At 43.4% G+C, this 23,578-nt stretch overlaps 1 protein-coding gene and 1 long non-coding RNA gene across 2 annotated transcripts in view; one reads left to right on the forward strand and one right to left on the reverse strand.

Annotated features, from left to right (window-relative positions):
- The window catches only part of RAP2A (RAP2A, member of RAS oncogene family), a 33,312-nt gene extending 15,780 nt beyond the window's left edge, over positions 1 to 17,532 (reverse strand). Inside the window, exon 1 of the mRNA XM_052664494.1 lies at positions 17,159 to 17,532. Within this exon, the coding sequence (XP_052520454.1) occupies positions 17,159 to 17,472 (314 nt within the window). The 5' untranslated portion in view covers positions 17,473 to 17,532. The remainder of the gene's footprint in view (positions 1 to 17,158) is intronic.
- LOC128071612 (uncharacterized) overlaps positions 1 to 23,578 on the forward strand; it is a 679,004-nt gene that overhangs the window by 574,641 nt on the left and 80,785 nt on the right. The gene's annotated exons all lie outside the window — the stretch shown is intronic.

Here is a 23,578-nt window from a genome sequence, read left to right on the forward strand (position 1 = left end):
AGGGGGGTTGAAACTGGATGATAATTGTGGTCTATTTCAACCCAGACCATTCTATGATTCTATGAAATCAGCTTGCTCTGAGGGTATGGGATTGCATACAACTCTTTGCAAAGGCAAGGAAAAAAAATGCAGATACCTATTAAAAGCAATACAAGCCTCTTTTACACCATAAAGCAAATCTATTGAGTCCAACTGTTTCATACTTTTAGTTTATTAAATCACTGTGTTCATAAAACCTAAGTGACCCTAGCATGCATTACCATTTATCTAGCAATCCACAGTTTGTTACAAGTCTCTCGGAACTGTATTCCTTGAAATGTAAATGTTCATATGAATTATGGTAGGATTTAAAATGTACTATAAACTTACTGCATAAGGTAGCACTGACAAAGAGGGGGACAGAAAGTCACCAAATAGATCTGTACCAATCCAGATACAAAGTGTATGCCTGTAGATGGGTTAGAGAAAAAGCTTTGAGACAAAAAATATTGGCAGTATTTGAACTGGGAGAGCTGAAGCAGAATCTTGCCCTTATGTGAAGTGTATAAACCAGCAAGAAATTTATGGTAACAAAAGTAGGTCTTAACTTTCCTATAGATTTGGTCAATACTGATATGTAAAGCTACAGTTTTTCCTTTTGCTCAGTACTTTCTCAGCTATTTTCCTCTCCAGTCTCCAACTAGAGTTCAGCACATGCCACAGCTTTTCCCCACGGGCTGAGCACTAACAGGATCTCTTTTCCACCTATAGCTCAGCAAGAACTTAAATCAGTATTTAGATCCCTAATTCTTCCCAGACTTAGAACTATAGCATCACTGGGATGAAAGGGACCTCAGGCAGTCTCCAGTCCAACTGCTTGCTCAGCAGAAGGTCTGCTAGGAGACCTTCAACCAGCCCACGTGGAGCCACATATACAGTTGGGTGCTGACAGCCTCTAGCAAGGGACCTTCCACAACCTCTTTTGGAACTTGTCTCAGCACTTAATTCAGTTCAACTTCACCACAGAATTTAAAACTTATTGGCTGGTAAGGGAGGAAGATGAGACAAGCAGACAAGTGAGTTGTATAATGCTGGTTTCCAGAGACAAAGAGTTGAGAAACAAACGCCAAAGCCATAGAGCTACTTACAGCTATTAGTTTGAGTTGAGAACTGTACCTATAGAACTCAAGGTAGGTATATATCCCATCATGATGAAAGCAAATTGGATTAGATTTTACAAAAATTGACTGCAGCCCTGTGCATAAGTTAGCAGCAACTTCAGTATCTTTTCCTTATTACATCTGTAGAGGTTATTAGCAAACAGATAAAGTGAAAATTTTGGCTAGCATAAATGATCAAATGCATAAGCCCTTCCAAAGGGCCGGATGATCACAATCCCATAAAGCATTATTTCACTCTTCAAAGTAAATACACTTAGATTACTTTAAACAATTTATAATCACTGATAAAATTCCCGCTGCAAAACTTATTTAAAACTATTCTAATAGGATTTTTTCTAGCTCATTAGAATTACACTTTTACAGTCTTTGAGAATAGGCCTAACAATTAATTCTTAACCTTCTTAATAGCATCACCTGCTCCCAAAGGATAAGAATTTAGGAACATCATGCCATTCCATCCAACTAAACCACACAGCTTCTCAGTATCAAGGCAACAGCTTTGTTACTTCACTAAGTCAGAGCTGCTGATTTTTACCACTGCCTGGGTACATACCTCTGGAAACAGCTACAAGCCTGGATCACAGAACTCACAGACTGGAGAACAGCCCATGTTGGAAAGGGTCTCAGAAGATCAAGACTGACCTTAAATATCTTATATAGTTATATAGTCCATATCTAAATGGATATGAACTGCATTTCCATAGTGCCTTTTGCTTTTTGAAGAATTTGACCTATTGCAGTCACCTAGCTCCAAGTTACTTAAAACTTAAGGAAAAGATAAATAAATAATGGGATGAAGAGGCAAAAAACCTGATGAACTTCTGCTCTCTCATCAATCCTCACGTTCGTCCTCAGGCAGATGAATATTACAGCATACGTGATCTGACAGAGCCTGAAGAGAACTGGAGTGTCTAGAACGAAGCAGAGTTACCCTAGTTACCCTAGTAACCACAGAATAATACAGTTTAATGTCCTTCAAGCTAATGAAAACATCCTACAATGCTTATCAGGAAACTTTGCGAAAAAAAATGCTCTGTTGAGACACATTTTCCTCACAACAATACAATTATGTTATAACTCTGGGTATTATTTGTAAGATAGACAATTTTAAGGAGACTCCAAGCGAGTAGCAACACAAGAATAGAGAACCAATTTAGGAGATAATATAACTTTCACCAATTTGTCTTTCACTTTGGAAGCAGCACTGTGCTTTCATACCTTTTTTATTATAATCAAACTTTCTTTTAAAGAAAGGTATGAAGTTTGTCACCAAGGAAAGTACACCATAAACTTATGGGTTACAGACTCAGTTATTTCATTAACAGATATCCTAGAAGCCTCTTTACTCCTATTGAGTTTCTACCATTTACTTTCTAACGAAGAAAAAACCCACCAACATCTGGTCATGACCTCAAAAGTTGGTGCAACTTACCTTAAATAATAATTTTTTCAGTACTATAAGCCTGGTTTAGATACTCTGAATGTTCTGAAGGACTGCTTAGGACAAACTGAGCAGCAAGAATGTTTCTTATCCACAGTTTTTGGAAGCGACCTCTTATCTTTAACAACTCAATATTTGATCCAGAGAAAATTGATCAGTCCATTACCTGAAGTTGTTTCCTTATCTAAACATCAATATACAAATTAAAAACTTTTAAAATCCTGAGTTTATTTTTTTAGGCTTTGGTTCATCTTCAAGTATTGAGTAGCTTCCTTCTACATACTACTTCTATGCTGAGAATACGAAGTACGATTTACTCATAATCTCTATGTCGACCATAAACTTCTGACACAATTTTCTTAGGAAATTATTTTGTTCTTTCTGCAATAAGACAAGTTTCAATTACAGAAAAAAAAAATCTCACAAACTATTTCCTTCTAAATCAACACCCTGAAAATACTGGACTATTCTAGCATTCAGAACCTTGTAAGAAATTAATGTCTATAAAATTATGTCAGTCGTAGGATATCAAGTACATAACGCAGCAAAAAAAATTTCTTCCTTATGTGCATTTCAAATCTCATATTTGTGCAACTATTAAATGAAGTCAGCTAGAATGAGGAACTTGGGTATGCTCATCATCCCAGATGTTGAGCTATTTATATTTTAATTCATGCACAAATGTTAATTTCTTTGTGTTTCGTCTAGATTAAAGAAAAATAAAGTTTTTCCCAGATGAGTTTCACTAACATGACTGACAGCCATTTTATTTGCTACCAAGACACTCTGTGGTACCTAAACCACCTTGAAGGTGGCTTTATTCTGCACGTTTCATCCTACTGGGCCATGTCTCAGCAAGAAGACTGGCCAGGACTCCATCATCCCTCAGCTGCCCATGAGGCCACATCACCAGAGCTCTATCTGCATTGGCTGCTCAGGCTGGTGTCACAACCACAAGCACTGCCAAGGCTTCTATCAGGCAAACAGGTGGAGGCTCAGCTGGCAGGAAGGACGGGCTTTGCTACATTACAGTGAGAACATGTGCAAAAGAAGGGAAAAGAAGAAAACTTTCACAACAAAAGGCTACATCTTTCAGTGACAACTTCTCTTCTGAGAGTGAAAAAGAAATCACAGAATGGCCTAGGTTGGAAGGGATCTCAAGGATCATGAATCTCCAACCTCCATGCCACATGCAGGGCCACCAACCTCCACATTAAATATTGGACCTGGCTGTCCAAGGCCCCATCCAACCCAGCATCTACAACCTCTCTGGGCAGCCTGTTCCAGCACCTCACTGCTCTGTCTGTAAAGAATTTCCCCGACATCCAACCTAAATCTTCCCTCCCTCAACTTAAAACCATTTCCCCTTGTCCTGCTGTTATCTACCCTGTTGAATCCCCTCCTGTTTGTAAGCTCCCTTCAGGTACTGAAAGGCTACCATGAGGTCACCCTGCAGCCAGGGGGTAAAAAAATAAGAAACGGCAGCCAAAGTCATTTCTTTAAGATGCTGTAAATTCCCACACAGACACCAAGTAAGAACTGCTTGAATTAGTAAGGAAACTGTTAGGTTATCTGAAGTATGATCAAACAACGTGGCTTTACTAAACTCATTCAGAAAGTTAATTAGTGATGAAATTCTCATCCAGAAAGGATGGTAATTTGTAGACCTAACCCTTAAGAGTGGTCATAATGGTAAGAAACTACTTGAGAAAAGGCTGGATTCCTTTTGAGAAAGCCTGCATTTAAAGAACCACACACCCAGTGTCCATAACACCTTCCTTGCTGAATCACTCACTAACCGGTAACCAGAATTTCTGGAAAACAGTCCACTAATTATTTTTCTCCACATTAAGTCGTCCTATGCAGAAAGGCCACTTCAATTAACACAAAGGTGTGTGGGGTTTGAAGCCCAGACTTTTCCCAGTCCTTTTAATCTAACCGCGTTTATTGCTGACAGTCTTTCAAAGGAAGGTGTTTTGATCATCTTGGAAAGAAGAATGTAGACTTCAATTACAGGCCCAATTATCCCAGCGAGGAAGGCAACACAAGTGTTTAATTTTAGTGTAATAAGTGACTTCCAAGGTGTACCTTTTCAGTTTTCATCCAAGACAGAGCTTCCCATTGTTCCTCTCTGGAACGCTGAGCTACCAGGATTGAAGTCACCATTTCTGAATAAAAACTATCTGCAGGAGTTCAACATACACCAAGATCAGTGATTTACCACCTCTGGGCAGTATGTTTTATTCTTGAATATGCATAGCTCAAATTAAAAATAAAAAAATGCTCTTTTTTTTGTATACATTATCTAGATATAGTTGCTAGGGTTGGAATGGGATTAAAAAAACAACAACAACAACAAAAAAAACCAGAACGTCCTGCAATAAACAACAAATCATTAGATGAACAAGCAATACAGAGTACTGGGTAACTGATTGGAAGCAGGTATATCCTATTTTCTCTCATACGGCGAGTCCACAAGGTAGCACTCCTTTTCAGAGATGAAAACTTCGTAACCACAGCTTTTCACTTAATGGGCCCACCATAGTGCTACACCCTACACATGCCACCCTCCTTCTCTCTTCCTCATTATGTTCCAGAGCAACTGTGATCTACAAGATTGAGTATCCTGACCTCAGATTTCCATACAACTCATTTGTCTTTTCAGAACACAGTCACTTTTGTACACTTGGAAGGAAAACTAAATAATGTGGAACTGTTTGATCAAAGAGTTACAGAAGTGGCAAGAGGCAGCAGCCAGGAGGAGCAACTTTTCCATCCTCAGATCAGACACCACAACGCTAATTGTGAGTTTCTTGTGATAGAATTCTTCAGCAGATAAAGGCATTTTGAACATGCACTTCAGGAGAATGCTTGTGGGTTCACATTGTCTTTCAACGTCAGACTTCATCTTCCCTTTAAAAAGGGTCCTACGGTTAGTTATATATTCACATTATGTGTCCCATCTATAAAGCATTATCACTGACCTGTAGGGGAACACAAGGGAACTACAAGCACAACAATGCAAACCAAGAAGATGGAAAGAGCAGCCCCAGTTCATTGGAAGATTGTCTGAGGACTGCATTTACTCACTGCGGTTCTTGAAAACCACCCTACTGCACAGGTGCAGAGCAAGTCCAGCAATTCCTCCGTTTGCTGAATCAGAGGTCAATGCAGAGCAAAGCATAAGGCCTGGAGGCAGCAGGGCGATTTCCACAATAGCTGCAGACCTTTAAATAAAAACCGGTATTTGGAGTGAATAGGAACAGCACTTCTCACCAACAGCTGCTGACAGACTCATCTGATGAGCAGATTTAGCATCTGAATGTGGTTGCTATGAAATCTGGTTACAGAGAACACTAGAAGTGTTAGAAGAGGTTTGACTGAAAACTGCTCAATGGTAAACAGATTCTTCGGAGGTTTGCAGCAGCTACATTAAAAACAAAAAATAAAAAAACCGCAATACTCAATACTTCAGTAAGTAACAGAGGGTATACAGATGCTGATGGGAAAGATTTTAACATGCCAGATTAAAGACCATTAGGTATCCAAACAGTACAGGAACAATGCTGATCTGATCCATGATGTTACTTGAAAAGGCACAGAGTTCTTTGCAACTAATCCCATCACGATTGAACTAGATGTTCACCCTATCAAGAAGCAGCAGACTAGGTTCTCCAAAACCTGAACAGAATTTGGGAATATCTGGATCCAGTCAAATTCCAGAACAGGCAGACACGTCTACATTTTCTACAACATGGTCAAGGATCAAAGACCAGCAGGCTACCAGCTATATCCCACAGCCAACCTTTAACAACTACTGTAGAAGCAGATGATACTGAGATAGTCTGCTAAGAGTCCACAGCTTTAATGTTAAGTAAGGCTGCAGATAACCAGGCTGGGGAAATCCAGCAGAGAAGGACGTGAAGACTAACCTAACAAGTTTCCTCAAGCTTGATACTTGACATTAAAAGCCGTGGCCTCTCAAAGGATTCCTCAGTATGACCTGCTACCCAGTTTCTTCCTACAAGAGTCTATCATTCCTCAGACAGTATTTGTACAAGGACAGCCACACAAGTAGCTTCTACTCCAAATATAATTTTATAATCAGCAGTGCAACCCATGCATAGAACTTGATTTTAGGGAAGGAAGACATCTGAAGACTGGTAAATATAGTCTTGTGGAGGATGTGAGGCTTCAGTGTATCTGTGGGACTGACAACAAATCTCAGAAGAAACAGTTTCCAAAGGACAGAGAGAACAGTGTGGACTTTATAATCAAGTCTCTGTTCTACTCACTATTCTGCACTGATAAAACTCAAGCAAAGAGTGTTTAGGAATTATCTTGCTCAGCACAGAATGAATGAAACTGACCTGAAAAATCATGAGGCAAAGCAGGAGGTTCAACCTGAGAAGAAAAGTCTCTGAGGAGACCTGACAGTGGCCTTTTGGTATCTGAAGAGGGGGTATAAGAAAGAAGGGGACAGACTCTTTAGCAAGGTTTATTATGATAGCACAAGGTGAAATAGTTCCAAAGTAAAGGAGGGGAGAGTTAGACTGGATATAAGGAAAAAGAGCGGTTTTTTTTGTTTGTTTTTTGGTTTTTTTTAAGCAGTAAAGGTAGTGAGGCACTGGAACAGGTTACCCAGAGAGGTTGCAGATGCCCCATCCCTGAAGACATTCAAAGTCAGGCTGGATGAGGCTCTGAGAAACCTGATTGGGCTGTTAGGTATTGCAGTTCATTGCAGGAAGTTGGACTAGGTTGTCTTCAAAGGTTCCTTCCAATTCAAACAATTCTATAATGAGCAGAGAAAAGCATCCTGATAGCAAATATTCCAAGGCCTGAGCATTTGAGGTAGGTGAGTGCCCTGAAGAATTTAAGTAGGTGCACCTGAGAGACTGCTCCACAGGATTCCTGCAAGCCTATATCTAAGATTCTGTCCAAGTGACCGAGCTGTTTGAAGGCTTACAGCTGGCAAGCCCCATGAGCCACATACTGGAAGCACAACACGGCCACTTACCTGAGCTCCTGAGATTCACAGACCAGGCTAGCAAGCAGCTCAGTCCCTTGGAAGGCCTAATTGACTAAACACCCCTCCATGAATCTAGTAATACAACAACATGGAAGTGCTTAGTAAAAACAACAGCAGATAACACTTCCACACAAAACCACGGGAGTAACAGGAAGCCGCAGCAGTGCAGTTTCTCTCATCTCACAGCAGTGCAGCAGCTGCAGCACTGATGAAGGACGGGCACCTTCTTAAGTCTCAGGAGCTTCTCACTTGCCTGTTCCAAGAGAAAGCTACAAGCAAGGTTAAGAAAACGCTCCGATCTTCCTGTTATACAAATATGTGCAGGCAAATTCACAATTTCCAAGGGAACAACAGAAAAAGATTAAGCGTACGGTACGAACAGTAATCTAAAGAAAAATAGCAGGGACTGAAACAGAGATTTCCCAGTACTGTTTATTCGCTTTATATTAAAATGTCACTGCAAAAATCACAAAACCAATACCCTGAACACCAAACAGATACCAAAGGACTCCTCTCATCTGGGGATCACAGCATTTCAAGTAAAGGTCAACTGTTGCTCCATGACGGTATATGGGTTCCTGTTTTCCTCCCATGCTGTTAGAACTTCTGTGTTTTAACTGGTGAAAGGGCCTCCCTCTGAGGAGGTGGCATTCTGAGTAAGGAGATGGGTGTTTGCTGCAATAAGACCACACACTTCTGTGTACAGCAGGTTCCTAAAGAACCAGCACACAGAGATACCAAGCTCTTTTGCAATACCCATTTCTCATGCAAGTTCCTCCCTGTCTCCCAATGAAAGGGCCAGAAAAGAGAAGGCCGAAACTGGAGAAGGTATAAAAACACCATCTCCAGTGCATAACACGTTCAGTAAAATCAACATCAGGAATCACTGTATCCATTCTGCTTTGGACAATCTCCTGCACATCCAACACAATAATGAAACCACTCTCACCCTTACCCCCAAATCTCCTGCTGTGTAGTGAGAAGGTTATCTGTTAAAAGAAGCAGATGGAAGAGGATTAAGTGGTACCACATTGATCTTCCTCTCTCCCCAAAACTTAACAACATGCCAACAAAAGCAATGGAATTCGTTTCAAATCATTGCTTGGATTTCGGTCGTGGATCGCAGCATTACCCCAGCAGAAGGTGACTCATACTTCTCTCTTTCAGGCACTGTTGGGAGTAACCTGCATGTCAGCTACAAAGAATCTCACTGTTTCTAGCAGAGCAGATGCCTTCTTCAAGCAGCCAGATGCAGAGCCTGGATTTGATCAGGCTCAGGAGCACTCGGACTAGTTGGATTTCTTTTTTTTTTTTTTTCCCGAGGCTATGAAAGGCATCTGAGAGAATGCTCCAGAAGAAACATTTCAAGGTGATCATCTTCAGCCCTCCAAATCCTTTTCAAAAAGTGTCTGAAATTCTAAAGCTAAAAACAACAATCCTCCACTTTTGACCAATTTGCTGCAAAAGAGTAGCAAAATTTGGAACCTGGAGATAGAAGACGACTATTAGGAAAGCTCTTGCTGACATTAAGTCTTTTTGGCAACAGAATAATACACAGGCTGAAAACACACCTTCAAAAAACACACCAAGAAAACCCCCTAGTGTACAAGGATTGCCTTCTGGTAGCTCACAAGGCACACCTGCAGGATTCTGTACTATGTCCAAATGCAATAAAACACAGAGGTAGGTGGATGGAAAAAAAGAAGAAGATTCTGGCCCCCCTGCCTCCCCCCCCCCCATGCGTAAGTTTTTAGGACAATGGCATTAAAGCAAAACCTTTCAGATTCATTGTTTTATTTTGACAAAAACAGTGAGCTTCTAAAATTTAACACTGAAAATATTGAAAGGAAATTTCAGACGAAAAGCAGTTCTTGAGAACAGACTCCGTTCATGCATTTCTAAAGGGATCTTATCAAGTTCATGTCTGATTTTTGAAAGAAAAAAAAAATGCCTACTGATTTTCTTGCATATTTATAAAATGTTTCAAGTAAGACTTTGTGAAGCAGTTAAAAAGATGTTTTAGCAATGTGAGAAACTGCAAGCAGATCTCATCAGAAGAAAGTAGGTTGATTACTCTTGGCTTCTGCTCTACCCTGTGAAATACACTAGGAGTAAGAGGGCAAATGGCACCCACAGCCTCCTACCAAAATGCAAACTAGCTTGCCGCAGCAAACTCACACACTGCCCAGAAGTGATCTATGCAGCTATTTCTTGAAAGCACCTTTTTTTGCAGCTCATCTGGAAACTGGGACTGACTTTTTCTTCACAGCATGCAGGGCACTCCAAGTTCAGTGCCCCCATCCAATTCAGTGGGATCCAACTCATCTCCAGCTCAAATTAAATTGCAGCTGAGTCGATACTCACATGGGAATCTCCAGCACTACTTATCTTCGGTTAGAGTGGCTCCCTGCTAACCGGAGCCACAACGGGAACTCAAGAAATACAACTCTTACTTTACAGAACTATTTCACCTCAGACAACTATACTAATTGATTACTCTACTTTTAAATGCTTTGATAGTGTTTGCCTCATCATCCAGATTTTTTGCATATGGTAGCAACTATATCTTAGATGTTGAAAGTCTATCCAGATGACTTGAGCAATCACAGAATGGCCTGGCTTGAAAAGGACCACAAAGATCATCCAGTTTCAACCCCCCTGCTATGCACAAGGTCATCAACCACCATACAAGGCTGCTCAGAGCCACATCCAGCCCTGCCTTGAATGCCTCCAGGGATGGGGGCATCCACAGCCTCCTTGGGCAACCTGTTCCAGTGCGTCACCACCATCTGTGTGAAGAACTTCCTCCTAATATCTAACCTAGACCTCCTCTGTCTCAGTTTAAGACCATTCCCCCTTGTCCTATCACTATCTACCCATGAAAACAGCCGTTCTCCCTCCTGTTTTTATGCTCCCTTCAAGTACTGGAAGGCCAGTACTTTCTACTTCTTTGCCCTTCACCTGACATTTCATCTAGGGTAGCCTAACAAAAGCAATTAAGGATCACACCAGCACCACATTTAAAGAGCACAGTATCAATAACCAAGCTAGTTCCCTGACATCAACGTTAGGAAATGATAACACATTCCTATCAAACCAATAATTCTCTCATCTAGACTAGGATTTAAGACAACACGGCTGCTGAAACACAGGTCATTGACAAGGAAAAGCATTGGAGTTACAGCCACTGTTGTAACTGTACCTAGACTGTACTGTCTGCCTTAGTGTAGCAGAAACTGAGGACTAATCCTGTACTTTGAGGAGGAAAAAAGAAAGCAGGAAGCTAATGATTAAGAGAACATGAAGATAGCTACAGTTCTTGCTGCCTTAATCATGTAAATCTTTGTACAAGTCACTACGTGCCAAAATAATTTAGCACCGCAGTCCCATTTGCTTCCCTATTCCTTCTCAAAATGTTATCATCACATCCCACCTACACAAATTACAAGGGGGTGAAAAAAAAAAAAAAAGTTTGAACAACACTTGCAATATTTCTGAAATTTAATAACCAGCAACTGCAGGTGTGCTCTTAGCTGCAGAAAAAATATCTTACACTGAATTCAGGGGACAAAAGAAAAAGAATGGATTTAACCATTCTGGGGCAGACAAACTTACTCAGGCATTTCAAATTGTATTCATCTAAAAACTCTCAATTGTCACAGAAAACCTATTTTTAAAGTTTCAGTCTGAAGAGAATGCCTGCTAACAGAAGAAATTCAGCTGAACGAGCTGGTACTCAGAATGTTTTATTTATGACCAAAACAACAAAATTTGTTTCTTCCACATACTAGCCAACAGAAGAGCAGACAATCATGGTTATTTTGAAAGAAAAGATGCAAGTTACTGCCAACTGTGTTGGCTATATGAAAAACAGTACTTAGAGAGTTATTGTTGTGTACATATCAAAGGCAAAACAGAAACTCTGGTAAGCAATGATTTTTTGATAGCATTTTCCAAGCGCTCACTGCAAAATCTGTCAAAACAGCTTAATGAAGAGCAAGACAGAAGACATTCAGCCCCAAGCATTAACGCCATATTATTGCACTAAACTACAAAAGCCATTAAAGCCACTGTTGCACTTGATCTTTAACACATTACATAGCATTTTTACAGTATGGACACAACCTGCAACACTACACGACTGAAGACAAATCTTGCCACATACTGCTCTACTACTTGACCATTTTAGCTATCCATATGTATTCACACACCTCGACAGCACCATAAGCTACAGCAGCAATTAAGACCTGAAAAGAGAAAATGATGCTAAGTGATAGAAGCATCATTAAGAGATTTTTTTAAAAAGATATTGATATGTTGTAATCTAAACAAGCACCATCTAAACGCATATAGAAAAGGAGTTTGCCTACCTGGCATTCTCAACGGAAGTCCAAAGAAACACCCAAAGAGCAGGAAGGGATAAGATCTGTTTTCAGTGCCCACATATGCAAACTATCATGTCATTTTACCTTGCAAAGGAAAATAAATCACTCTCAGAAGACATCAATGAGCAGGGAAGGGGGAAGCAGCCAAAAATTAAAATAAGAAGACTCTAGTTAAAGGCACTCCATTTTTCATCATTTCAACATAGTAGCTCAAAGTATCATGAAAGCAAGTGGGGAAGAAAATGAACCAAGGGAACACGAAGTATGAAATCCCCTTAAAAAGCTTTAGCAGGAAAGCACTAAAGTTTCAAAGACGCATAAATACTTCAAACATCTGACTTTCAGACTAAGTTGAACAACTTTAAAATAATCTTCTATAGCTTAAAATTGTGAGCTGTCAGATGTTTTTTTAGAGGACCATCTATGTATGAATTCCCCACTTGAATCAAGAAACCTATAATTTTATCTGACAGAATTATTTCATTAATTTCAACTTAAAACAAAGGCAGATTGACTTAAAAAAAGATCTAAATTCCACAGAGCAAGAAAAAAGTCTGGCAGTTATTTAACAAAAGCACAAAGAAAAACTAAAAATTGAAGACTAAATGAATTTTAGAGTCATGTCCTGTATCCTGTAATTGGGTATTCCTCCCACTGCAGACAGTTGTGATGTCCCTCCGTTTAAAGAAAAAGAAAAAAAGAAGAAAAAAGGACTATGATGAGACTTCTGTTATACTTAAATTCTTCAAATGCAATGTCTGAAGCTCACATCACGTCAGAATTCCACTCAGTTTCCCATGTTTTCTCAGAAATAGATGCACTCATTAAAAAGCTATTAACGTGTTCTTGCAATAAAGTGGTAAGTTTTACCCAACGAGCACATAAGTGGGCAGCAGCTCGGCCTGGAAAGCTATGGAGGACATGGGCCGTGCTTATTACCTGCTCTGCCTTTTCCACTTAAAGATGAGAAATCAATTCACTACACCTAGGTCACTGCACAGCAGAAAGAAAACAAGAAAGCCCTCTTGCAAGAAAGACTTAAGGATTTCAGTCTTTCTTATTTCTACCATCTCTGCATGGATAGCATCTATGAAAATCTCTACGCACTTGCTTTGTTCTTTTGCAAAGAGTGCTTCACAAGAGCAGTATTTTCCAAGTTTAACTCCCATAGGGTGTTTAGCTATTTCTTCCTGGAAGGCCAGAGCCTGTTTGCTGTCAAATGTGTTATAGCACTGCTTCTTGAATACTGGTCTAAATAGTTCCCAAAACCAGAAAAAAAATACTTTCTTTAGTCAAAAAGAAATGAACTTCAGAACATCTGGGGTTGAACCAGATGGTTATTTCATAACCTGAGGTTGAACCAGAAGATCTCCAGAGGTCTTCTCCAGCCTTAACCATTCTGGGATTCTGCAAACACTGGTAAATTCAACCTAGTTTGAAAAGCACCAATTGAAGTGAAGAGCTAAAAAACAAAGTAAACTATTTAATCTCTTCAAAACTCCATACTGATTGACAGCCATTTTTTATCATCATATTATCTAGTTTTAACAAGGATATGGTCCCCAATGTGCTAAATGATCTTTGAGTAGAAAGCATTTAATCTTTATAGCATTTGGAAAACAACGTTTTTCAACTAGACATTTGAGCAATCTGTAATTCCAAGTATAGTTTTCCAGAGTTAATCACCAGTAAGTCACTTAAATACATCAATTATCATTGACTCAAGATGCTGATTTCACAATTAATAAATTTCAATAATTACTTCTCTCATATGTTTTAAATTGCCACACTGAATCTCTAGACCGGGAGGCAGATTTTCATCCTGATGATAAACACTGCCACAAAGAACAGTCAGGTTAGGAATGTCCTTGTGATATTTCAGCTTAACATATCTATGCTGTTTAGCCCATTTTCAGTCAATCTAAATCAACGTTTTCTAGTCTTCATAGTCTAGTCTAATGCAGTAGATGAATTAAAATTTAATATTTACTCGTTTTCCCACTACTTGAAATAACACGTTTTCCAAGAGTGCTGCTAGAAGTATTATCTGGTAGATTCTTCAAGACCTGAACGCAACAGTTCTGTCTTCACAGCACTGGTCAGATGTCTGAAGAAACTACAGCAACAGAAGAACAGCGAACTAAATTGGTAAGATTGTTATTTCTGTGCTTCAGTTTCTACTTGAACAGAAATAAGAATACTTCTCTATTTCACGGAGTTCCACTAAAAATGGACATAGCAAAATAGTACATGAAAAATATTATGCTGGGGTACATCCCATCTTCCCAATGCTACCACTTCTCAGCATTTGGAAGTACTTATCTGTAAGAATTGGAAGAGCCAAGGTTTAAGAGACAGATTTGGCACAAGTGAGATCCAGAAGCTGGTATTAGGTGCCTCAACACGTGGGGTTTGAACAATGCATTTCAAATTGTTACGAGTAGGAGTTCCCAAACTAAGCTTATCTATCATCACCAGCGATAACTGCTTCAAACAAGCACAGAAGTGCCCTCAAGTTCCCAAATCCAGACAGCAACCCTACACCTCTGACTCACTTTGCACAACCCAATGCCTCACACTGAGCCACCACACATCCTTCATCCTCCTCTTCTTATTACATTCCTCAACCTGCAAAACAAGGACGCCACTGCTTCACTTACTCTTTCAACAGTTTCTTTCTCCCTACATACTCATGCTAAAGCATATCCCCAGATAAGCATGGCTGGCTGGCAGCATTGCAAGAACAGCTCACTGCAGAGGTGACTTCTCTATACATCACAAGCTATGGCCAAGTCACTTGTTGGGTAGGAACTCCTATAAAAGGCAGCACCTGGAGAAGGAAGACTACCAACTGTGATTCTGTACCACCACAATCTTCCATCCATCACTGGTGGCATGCTTAGCTATGGAAAACTCCATCCCACAGCACAGGAAGCACTTGTAAAAACCTTTCTCTTCTACTCATCTTAGGTCTAGCCAGAATGGGCTGGCAGTGCACCCATCCACTCAGCACTGATAGGACTTCTGCACTGAAGGTATAATGCTTTGACTAATACCCAGAAAGATCTAGACAAAAATGTTATGTTTACTTGGAAAAGGTAGTTTACACTTAAACCAAGATTTCCCAGGAAAAAACTTGAATTACCTTCCAAAGGTTATGGAGACATCATCCACTCTTCTTGATGAAGCTGTGCACCACACCTGAAAGGGACGCAAGGCTCCCACACTAAGCAGTACCAAAGAAAGCTAGACTTTTAGTTTTGCCATTAGGAAACTTCTCTGGAAACTGGGAGACCTGGATTTCAGTCCTGTTTAAGCCTTTTTATGCATTTTTTTAATAATAAATTACCATTTAGTAAAAATTATACTGGCAACAGCTAGCTTGACTGCTTCTTACAATTCACTTCAGAGTTGAGTGAAAGTCTACATTTTCCTCTCTCAGCTGGCCCTGTAAATACATCATTCATTCCTGTAAAGTAAATCAACTTCGTCAGGTGGAATGAAGGCCTTCCTTCGCTTAGTTTGGTCTGGTATGTGGTTAGACCAGGGAAGCAGAAAATTGAAGCCTGTATCTCCACTTGAAGAGGAAATTTCACCTGGCTTTTCTACTTCTTGTGAAAAGCAACTTTCTACTTATGTAAGCACACAAGAATACCTTCACCAAAAATAACAGCAAGGACAACACATAAAATGTAAAGATACCCACAGGTATCTTTGAGACCGCACTGATTTGTTTTCAGGTACAAGGATAATTCAGAGATGGTTTTGTACCCATTATAAGCAAATCCTTGTTTTTTCCAGGTATGTGTCCTCCAGAGTCCCTGGGTAAGTCAGACTGTTTACCTGTCTCTCAGTAAGGATTCAATGCCTATGTGCAGCTGTAAGTTATATATAAGAACTACTTGCACAGATGCATATCCATGAATATGCATTCTTCCAGTTCACCTTGCACCCTGTTACTGGTTAAAATGACAGTATATCACGTCTTAAACATTCCCTGCTAGCTCCAGCAAGCTCTGAAACAAAACAACAACAAACACACCGTAAGCTAAGTTGGTTAGGGAGCAGCTGGTACACTTTCAATGTTAAAAAGTGAATTAGAAGATGTGGTTTCAGCAAGTCAACAGCATCTCCCTTTCAACTGCAACTCACTTGCAGACATAAGGACGGGATAGAACCAGGAATTTCAGCTGCTTTGAGGTCACTTTGCATACAGGAAATCTAGAATTAAAGCCTTGCTGGTATGTCTTTCACTAGGAGCCTCACTGACAGCCAGAAGTTGAAGCCTTGCGGCACAAGACACAACAGAAGAAGAACAAAAGTGGCATTCAGACCTACCCGAGCGGTGCTGAGTCAATGTAAGCATGGAAGTAGCAGTCACTTTCTATTCTGCTTCAGCATCGACAGATGTCAGCTCGGGTCTGAGCGCAGCCGCCCCGCTGCCAGGCACAGCACTCAGACACCGCCTGAGCAAGCAGCACTGACTAAGCACGGGGAAACCAAAGGCTAACGAGTGAATAACGCCTACCTTCGCTACTTGCAGGAAAACCTCTTCTTCTATAACGTGTGCGTGCACGGCAAGGACCGCAAAGGTAAAGAAAACAAAGTGATTTTGAACTCAATATAGAAATACATTACATCGGTCTTGATACCCCCTATGAAAAAGTTAGGGCGCGTATTAAGTGAGCAGAAAGTTGCAACCCCTCCCGAAGGCCCGGGCCCTGCCTGCCCTTTCCTGCCCAGTTTCACCACAGCACAGACGGACGCACGGTGCCAGCCCTACACGGGCCACGCGAGCCCGGCGGCTGCGGTCCAAAACGGGTTCCGGAACGAGAAACCCAGGCCGGCGCCCCATCCCCAGACGAAGCCGGCTCCCGCACCGCTCCCTCCACACGGCCGGCGGCAGCGCCGTGCCTGCGGCGGAGCGCCCGGCAGCATTCCCTCGTAGCGCTTCCTCTGCCCGCCCGGCAACGCGGCGCCGACAGCGGCGGCTGCTCCGCCGTGGGCCCACACCCGGCACGGCGGCCGCGGGGAAGCGAGGAGAGCGCGGGCCCCGCCTGCGGGCAGTTCCCCCCCCCCAAATCCCGGCCGCGGGGAGCACGGCGGCTCCCGATCCCCGCCCGGCCCCGCGGGGACACGGCACCTCTTGACGCGGATGATCTGGTCGCGCATGGGGCGGATGTCCTGGAAGCTCTGCTGGTTGACCAGGCTGTAGACCAGGATGAAGCCCTGCCCGTTCTTGATGTAGAGGTCCCGCATGGAGGCGAACTGCTCGGTGCCCGCCGTGTCCAGGATCTCCAGCACGGAAGGCGACGCGTCCACCTCGATCTCCTTGCGGTAGAAGTCCTCGATGGTGGGATCGTACTTCTCGATGAACGTGCCGGTCACGAACTGCACCGTGAGCGCCGACTTCCCCACCCCGCCCGAGCCCAGCACAACCACCTTGTACTCGCGCATCCTCCCGGCGAGGCGCGGACCGCCCGCCGCCGCCCGACCCGCACCTGCCGCCGGCCCCTCCTCACCCCCCCGCCATACGGCCGCCCCCGCCCGTTCCGCGCCGCTCCCGCCGGGTGCTGCCGGCCGCGGGGCCGCGCTCCCGGGCTGCGGCGCGGGTGAGGTGGGGCGCCGGCCCCGCCCCCTCCTTCCCCGGTCGCCACGGCAACAGCCAACCAGGCGGCGCGCGCCGCCGCGCGCGGAGGGCGGGGCGGGCTGGAAGAAAGAGCGGGGAGGAGGGCGTCACGTGGCGCGCCCCGCCGCCTCCCCCGCCCGGCGGCGCCGGCCAACGGGCCAGCGCGGCGGAGGCACGTGACGCCGAGGAGCGGCGGCGACTCGGCGGACGACGGTTTCCTCCCGGCCCTCGCCCTGCGCTGTCGCCTTGGAGACAGCGGCCCCGCCCACGGCCCCCGAGCCGCTCTGCGGGCCGGCTCCGCGACACGCGCTTCCCGTGGGACCAATGGGCGGCCGGGCCGCCGTCACGCGGCTGGAGAGGGGAGCCAATGGCAGCGAGGGATGGGGGCGAGCGGGGCGGGGCCGCGGCCGGAAGTGCTGTTTGGGGGCGCGTGGCGCCGGGGTCAGGGTGGTTGCGTTCGGGTGTCTGTACTGTGAGGGTCCAGGATTGTGAGGCTCTTGGAGCTTTTATTTTTGCTTTCTTAACCATCGCTGGTTGTGATCGGATATGGAGAGGAGGGATTTTGTGCCCATTAGGGGCTTGTGGCTCAGCCAGAGCTGCCGGTCTGCTGCTCTGAACGCTGTCGGAAAAGGGCACTCCTGGGGCTGTGCCTCTCATCGAGCTCTTCTTCCTTTTGCGTTGTCTCCTTTGTGTCTTTTCATCTCTGCTTTTCTTTTGGATCTGCAGAGCTTTAAAGCGAGCTTATCTCGGTAGGATGCCCACAGATTTATTCTGCCTAGAAGAGAGAAGTGCCCATAGAGTCATAGAACGGCCTGGGTTGAAAAGGACCACAACGATCACCTAGTTTCAAACCCTCTGCAGTGTGCAGGTTCGCCAACCACCAAACCCATGTATTAAACTGCCAAAGCAAAAGCACCACCACACGCACCTGTGTGATGTAAATACGTTCCATGGCAAAGGTTCGAAGAATTCCTGCAGGGCTCTCAGGATCCATCTGGAAATGGCACTGAACCTGATCAGGAATTAATAATATTTTCAGTGAATAATCTCATTTCTGTTAGCGACATGAGAACTTTAGGTAATAAAAGAGCCCACACAAGAACATGCAGTAGCAGAAAATGCAAGATACTGCGTGCATGGGGTAATGGGTATTTGCACCATAAATCAAGGAGCTCTCTGGCAGAGGACTGGGAAAATACCCGGGTTTATTAGTCAGTGGTGAAAGGAAGCTAAGAATTTAAATTGCAGTCGCAAAAAACACCCACAGATGTGACTGATGGGCATGAGGTCAAACCTCTGAGTTGCCAGTGAGGCATTACTGTGTTCTGGACTGACAAATCTTGTCCAGGAAAATGAACCTGTACAGAAATACACCCAGGAGGGTTACTGAAGCTGAGCAAAGCTTATCTACAAGAATACACTTGGAATGCTTGTCTGGCTAGAGGAGGGGTTCAGCTGCTGGTAACGAATTAGTGAGGGCACGATTAAGAAGTGGCTATTTAAGCTAATAAACAAGATTGATAGAACAGCGTGGATCTAAATTGTAAATATGAGTGGAAAATGAAAATGTCATCAGACTGGGTGTTTGGCCTTGCATTCAGAACAGTAAAAGATGAATGTATCTAACAGGCTTGGTAATGTGTTGTGTTTCAGTATAGGAAGATGATGTGCCGTCATATAAAAAAAAGGATTTATGTGTCTGTGCACAAGGAGGAGATTTGGCCCTCCTTTCTTACTCATCCCTTAGACTAGAGCACTTTCATAGAATCATAGAATGGTCTGGGTTGAAAAGGACCACAATGATCATCCAGTTTCAACCCCCCTGCTATGTGCAGGGTCACCAACCAGCTGATCAGGCTGCCCAGAGCCACATCCAGCCCTGCCTTGAATGCCTCCAGGGATGGGGCATCCACAGCCTCCTTGGGCAGCCTGTTCCAGTGTGTCACCACCCTCTGTGAAAAACTTTCTAATATCTAACCTAGACCTCCTCTGTGTCAGTTTAAGACCGTTCCCCTTTGTCCTATCACTATCCACCCATGAAAACAGCCGTTCCCCTCCTGTTTGTATGTCCCTTCAAGTACTGGAAGGCCACAATGAGGTCTCCCCAGAGCCTTCTCTTCTCCAAGCTAACTTTCCTGATGTTCGCTCTTTCTCAGGGAGAAGCTGCTGACTGCTGGTTTATGGTGAGGAGGGTGATCAGAATGAAGATGCAACAGGAGTGCTCAGACTGAAGAGATTCACACCAGCTGGTCTGTCTGGAGATGGTCAAGTTTCATAGGCAGTGAGACATTTTGTCACTTAATGATAGTGGGATGGTGTGTGCAGGGACAAAAGAAACAGAAAAATGGGATGCATGTGGACCAGCTTTTATGGCTTGGAAGATGGTAAAGGAATGGGGCAAAATGGTCTGTGGGAGGAGCTGCTGGATGCCCAGAATGGATGACTGAGGATCTGTCACTTCACTGATGAGGCTGAAAACCTTATAATTGCCCTAGTTTTCTAGCCTTCTCCCTTGGTTGATTCTGATTCACCTGGGGAAAATGACAACGTGGAAAATTCAGCTGGTAAGTGCTGGAATTTCTGTGCTAAAAAAAAAAAAATGCAGATATTAGTTATGTGTAGTTATTTTTAGTGAGTTTGAGAACATAGGGCTGCTTCGGTGCTGCCAGTTCTTTCTTTTATGCACATTGCTTATCCTTGCACTGTTCTCTATCAAATAGCTGGGAGGAAAAGGAAAAAAGTACGTTTCAAGGAAAGAGAAACTTCCTGCCACCAAAGATTGAGCTAGACAAGGCTTGTCCGGGCAAATATCTCCATCCACATCTGACGAGCAGACAGGCCGTCTCCTTTCCCAGCACGACCTCCTTTGCATCTTCTCAGAGCACTCTCAGGAGTTATCCAATCCCCCTGTGCCGTGTGGCTGGAATTTTCCTGCCTTCACAGAGTTTAGAAACTTTAGGCTTCAGACAATTTTATTGCTCACTTCTCGAGTCTTTTATATCGAGCTATCATATTTCAGACTTCAGCAGCCTGTGGCTAACCACACTGTCTTATGATAGGCTGGAGTTTCTCTATAAATATTTTCTATTCTTACGCAGAAAACAACATACTGTTGCATAAATTTTGTGCTTGCTGCTGTGGCCTCTGAGTGCATGTTAGTGTACAAGAGATGGACAGGGCCTTTAGATCTATTTTTGTTCATTGCAGGGTAGTAGAACAACGGTATCTTCCTGTTCTTGCTTACTGCCATATTTTGCATTTGAGGTGGCATTGCTGTCATCGCATGGATTGCATGTACCCATGCATAATTTCAGTATTTTAGGAAGTGTAGCCAGCATTAACTGTTAAGGATTGAGATCACTTCTTTCCAAAATGTCTGATTAGAACTGTCCGTACAGCTGTTACCAAACTCACCATACAACTAGCTGAAGTGAAAGGTGGCTGACTTTTCTTATCCCTAGCACTTCTAGGTGATCAGACTGTTAATTTCCCTTTCTTCCCTATAGTCATATTACCCCTTTTTTACCAACTACAAAATCGTAGGTGTTTGTCATCTTCTTAAAAACAGCAACTTTCCAGATCACAGATCACAGAATCACAGAATCACCCGGGTTGGAAGGGACCTCAAGGATCATGTAGTTCCAACCCCCCTGCCTAGCAGGGCCACCAAACACACACATTCAGATCAGGTTGCCCAGGACCCCGTCCAACCTGGCCTTAAACACGTCCAAGGACGGGGCATCCACAACCTCCCTGGGCAGCCCGTTCCAGGGCCTAACCACTCTCCTTGTAAAGAACTTCCCCCTAACATCCAACCTAAATCTTCCCTCCCTCAACTTGGATCCATTTCCCCTAGTCCTGCTATTGTCAGCCCTTTTGAAGAGTTTACTCCCCTCCTGGGTGTAGGTTCCCTTCAGGTATTGATAGGCTGCAATGAGGTCACCCCGCAGCCTTCTCTTCTCCAGGCTGAACAAGCCCAACTCCCTCAGCCTGTCCTCATAGGGGAGGTGCTCCAGCCCCCTGATCATCTTAGTCGCCCTCCTCTGGACCCTTTCCAAAATCTCAATGTCTTTCTTGTACTGAGGGCTCCACACCTGGACACAGTACTCCAGATGGGGCCTCACAAGAGCCGAGTAGAGAGGGACAATCACCTCCCTGTCCCTGCTGACCACCCCTCTCCTGATGGAGCCCAGGATCCCATTTGCCTTTCGAGCTGCCAGAGCGCACTGCTGATGAGATGAGAGCAGAAACCACATCAGAGCACTCGTGAAGTGACAGAACACTGGACCTGAGCTTGTCTGAGGTCAGTGGCAGCCCTTGATGCACAGGAGCCAGGATAGTAGGGAGCCAGAAGGGCACAGGGTAAGATTTGATGTACTGTGGAAGATCTTGTCATAGAGCTTGCTTGCAGGCCAGTTGAGATTTACTATTTCTTTGGTTGATTTGTTTGCTTGTCCTTAAAGAAATCAAGGCATTAAGTTTTAATGTTGTAGTGCTTGTGTTTTGCAGTGGTAGAGCCCAAGTCTTATGAGAAGTGGCTGAGGGAACTGGGCTTGTTTAGTCTGGGGAAGAGGAGGCTCAGGGGAGACCTTTTCGTTCTCTCCAGCTACCTGAAAGACAGTTGTAGTGAGGGGTTGGTATCTTCTTCCAAGTAACTAATGATAGGGCTAGGGGGAATGACAAGCAAGTACACTGAAAAGGGAGATCCTAAACCATCAGATAAGATGTGCTGGCAGCTCTTTTTCCCTCACATTAAACTGTGTATAGTCTTCATTTAAGCATCTTTGGAATCAGGAAGACAAAATTTGAACAGGTACCTGATGTACCATGCAGATTCATGGAGTGTAAATAGACCCAGACTGCTTGCTTAGTCTCCTCACTCCTCTGAAATCCGCACTGCCTCTCTGCTACTATTGTAGCCTGCCTGGCCCTGTGCTGAGCCAATGCAGCCTCATGAGTCTGTAGAAAGCTAATCCAGACTAGAAAAGCAAATTGTGAGATAGTTGCTAGCGGTCAGGGACTCAGACAGGACGGAGGAACAGAGTTAACTCCATCCACAGCTCAAATTGGTTTAAACTCACACCTATTGCTTCCCCCAAGATGGTTTTTGTTTTGAGAAGTAAAGCAATCTAGATCACATTCTGGCAGAACTAGATTGAATTAATGCGTTTTACCGTACAACTTGGGGGGACTACAAGTGTGAACGCAATTAACTGTGGCTCTGCCAGCAGATACTCATTAAGTTGCTGTAGCTGTCACTTCCAATTGTGTGCTCCCATCCTCAGGGATTTTACTTTATTTTTTTTTAACAATTTGAAAGACATGGAGACAATAGAAGTGGGCATAGCAAAGTCTCCTCTCAGCCATAATTTAATTTTCTAATCAGAAAGGAGCATTCAGGCTTCAGTCCCGTGGGCTTGTTTCAGAGAATGACCACTTTGGTAGCTCTGCACATGGGGACAGCTTTCTGTTGTTACCATCTTATTAATGCTCTTTCCTGACACTGCAGATTAACTCTTTGGAGGAAGGAGGCTGCTCACCAAGGGCTGGGGCTGATGATTTTTAACTACTTTGGGAAGCTGTGTATCCATCCCTGTCACGTAATAAGGTCGTCGTGTTTAATTGAAGATGGTGGTTAAATTTAAAAAGAATAATTGCTCCTGGCCCATTTTTATTAGGAGTGAAAATTTGATCAAACCATTCCCAAAGCACTGCGAAATCTAAATGAAAATATTCTGGCTTAGCTTGTGACCTGGTTTTTATTGGTTTTAGTGGAGTTTAGTGGACTTCTGCTGATGCGTTACGCATTTGACAGCGAAGAGTTCTTTTACTTACCCTGAATGCAAAGAAGAAACCTTGGTGATGTTATTAATTCAAATGAAAAGCTTCCATTACGCGTCTTAATTTTTGTGAGAAATACTCATCTGCCAGTAA

Source organism: Tympanuchus pallidicinctus, unplaced genomic scaffold, assembly GCF_026119805.1.
Source record: "Tympanuchus pallidicinctus isolate F22 unplaced genomic scaffold, pur_lepc_1.0 scaffold6, whole genome shotgun sequence".
Lineage (NCBI taxonomy): Eukaryota > Metazoa > Chordata > Aves > Galliformes > Phasianidae > Tympanuchus > Tympanuchus pallidicinctus.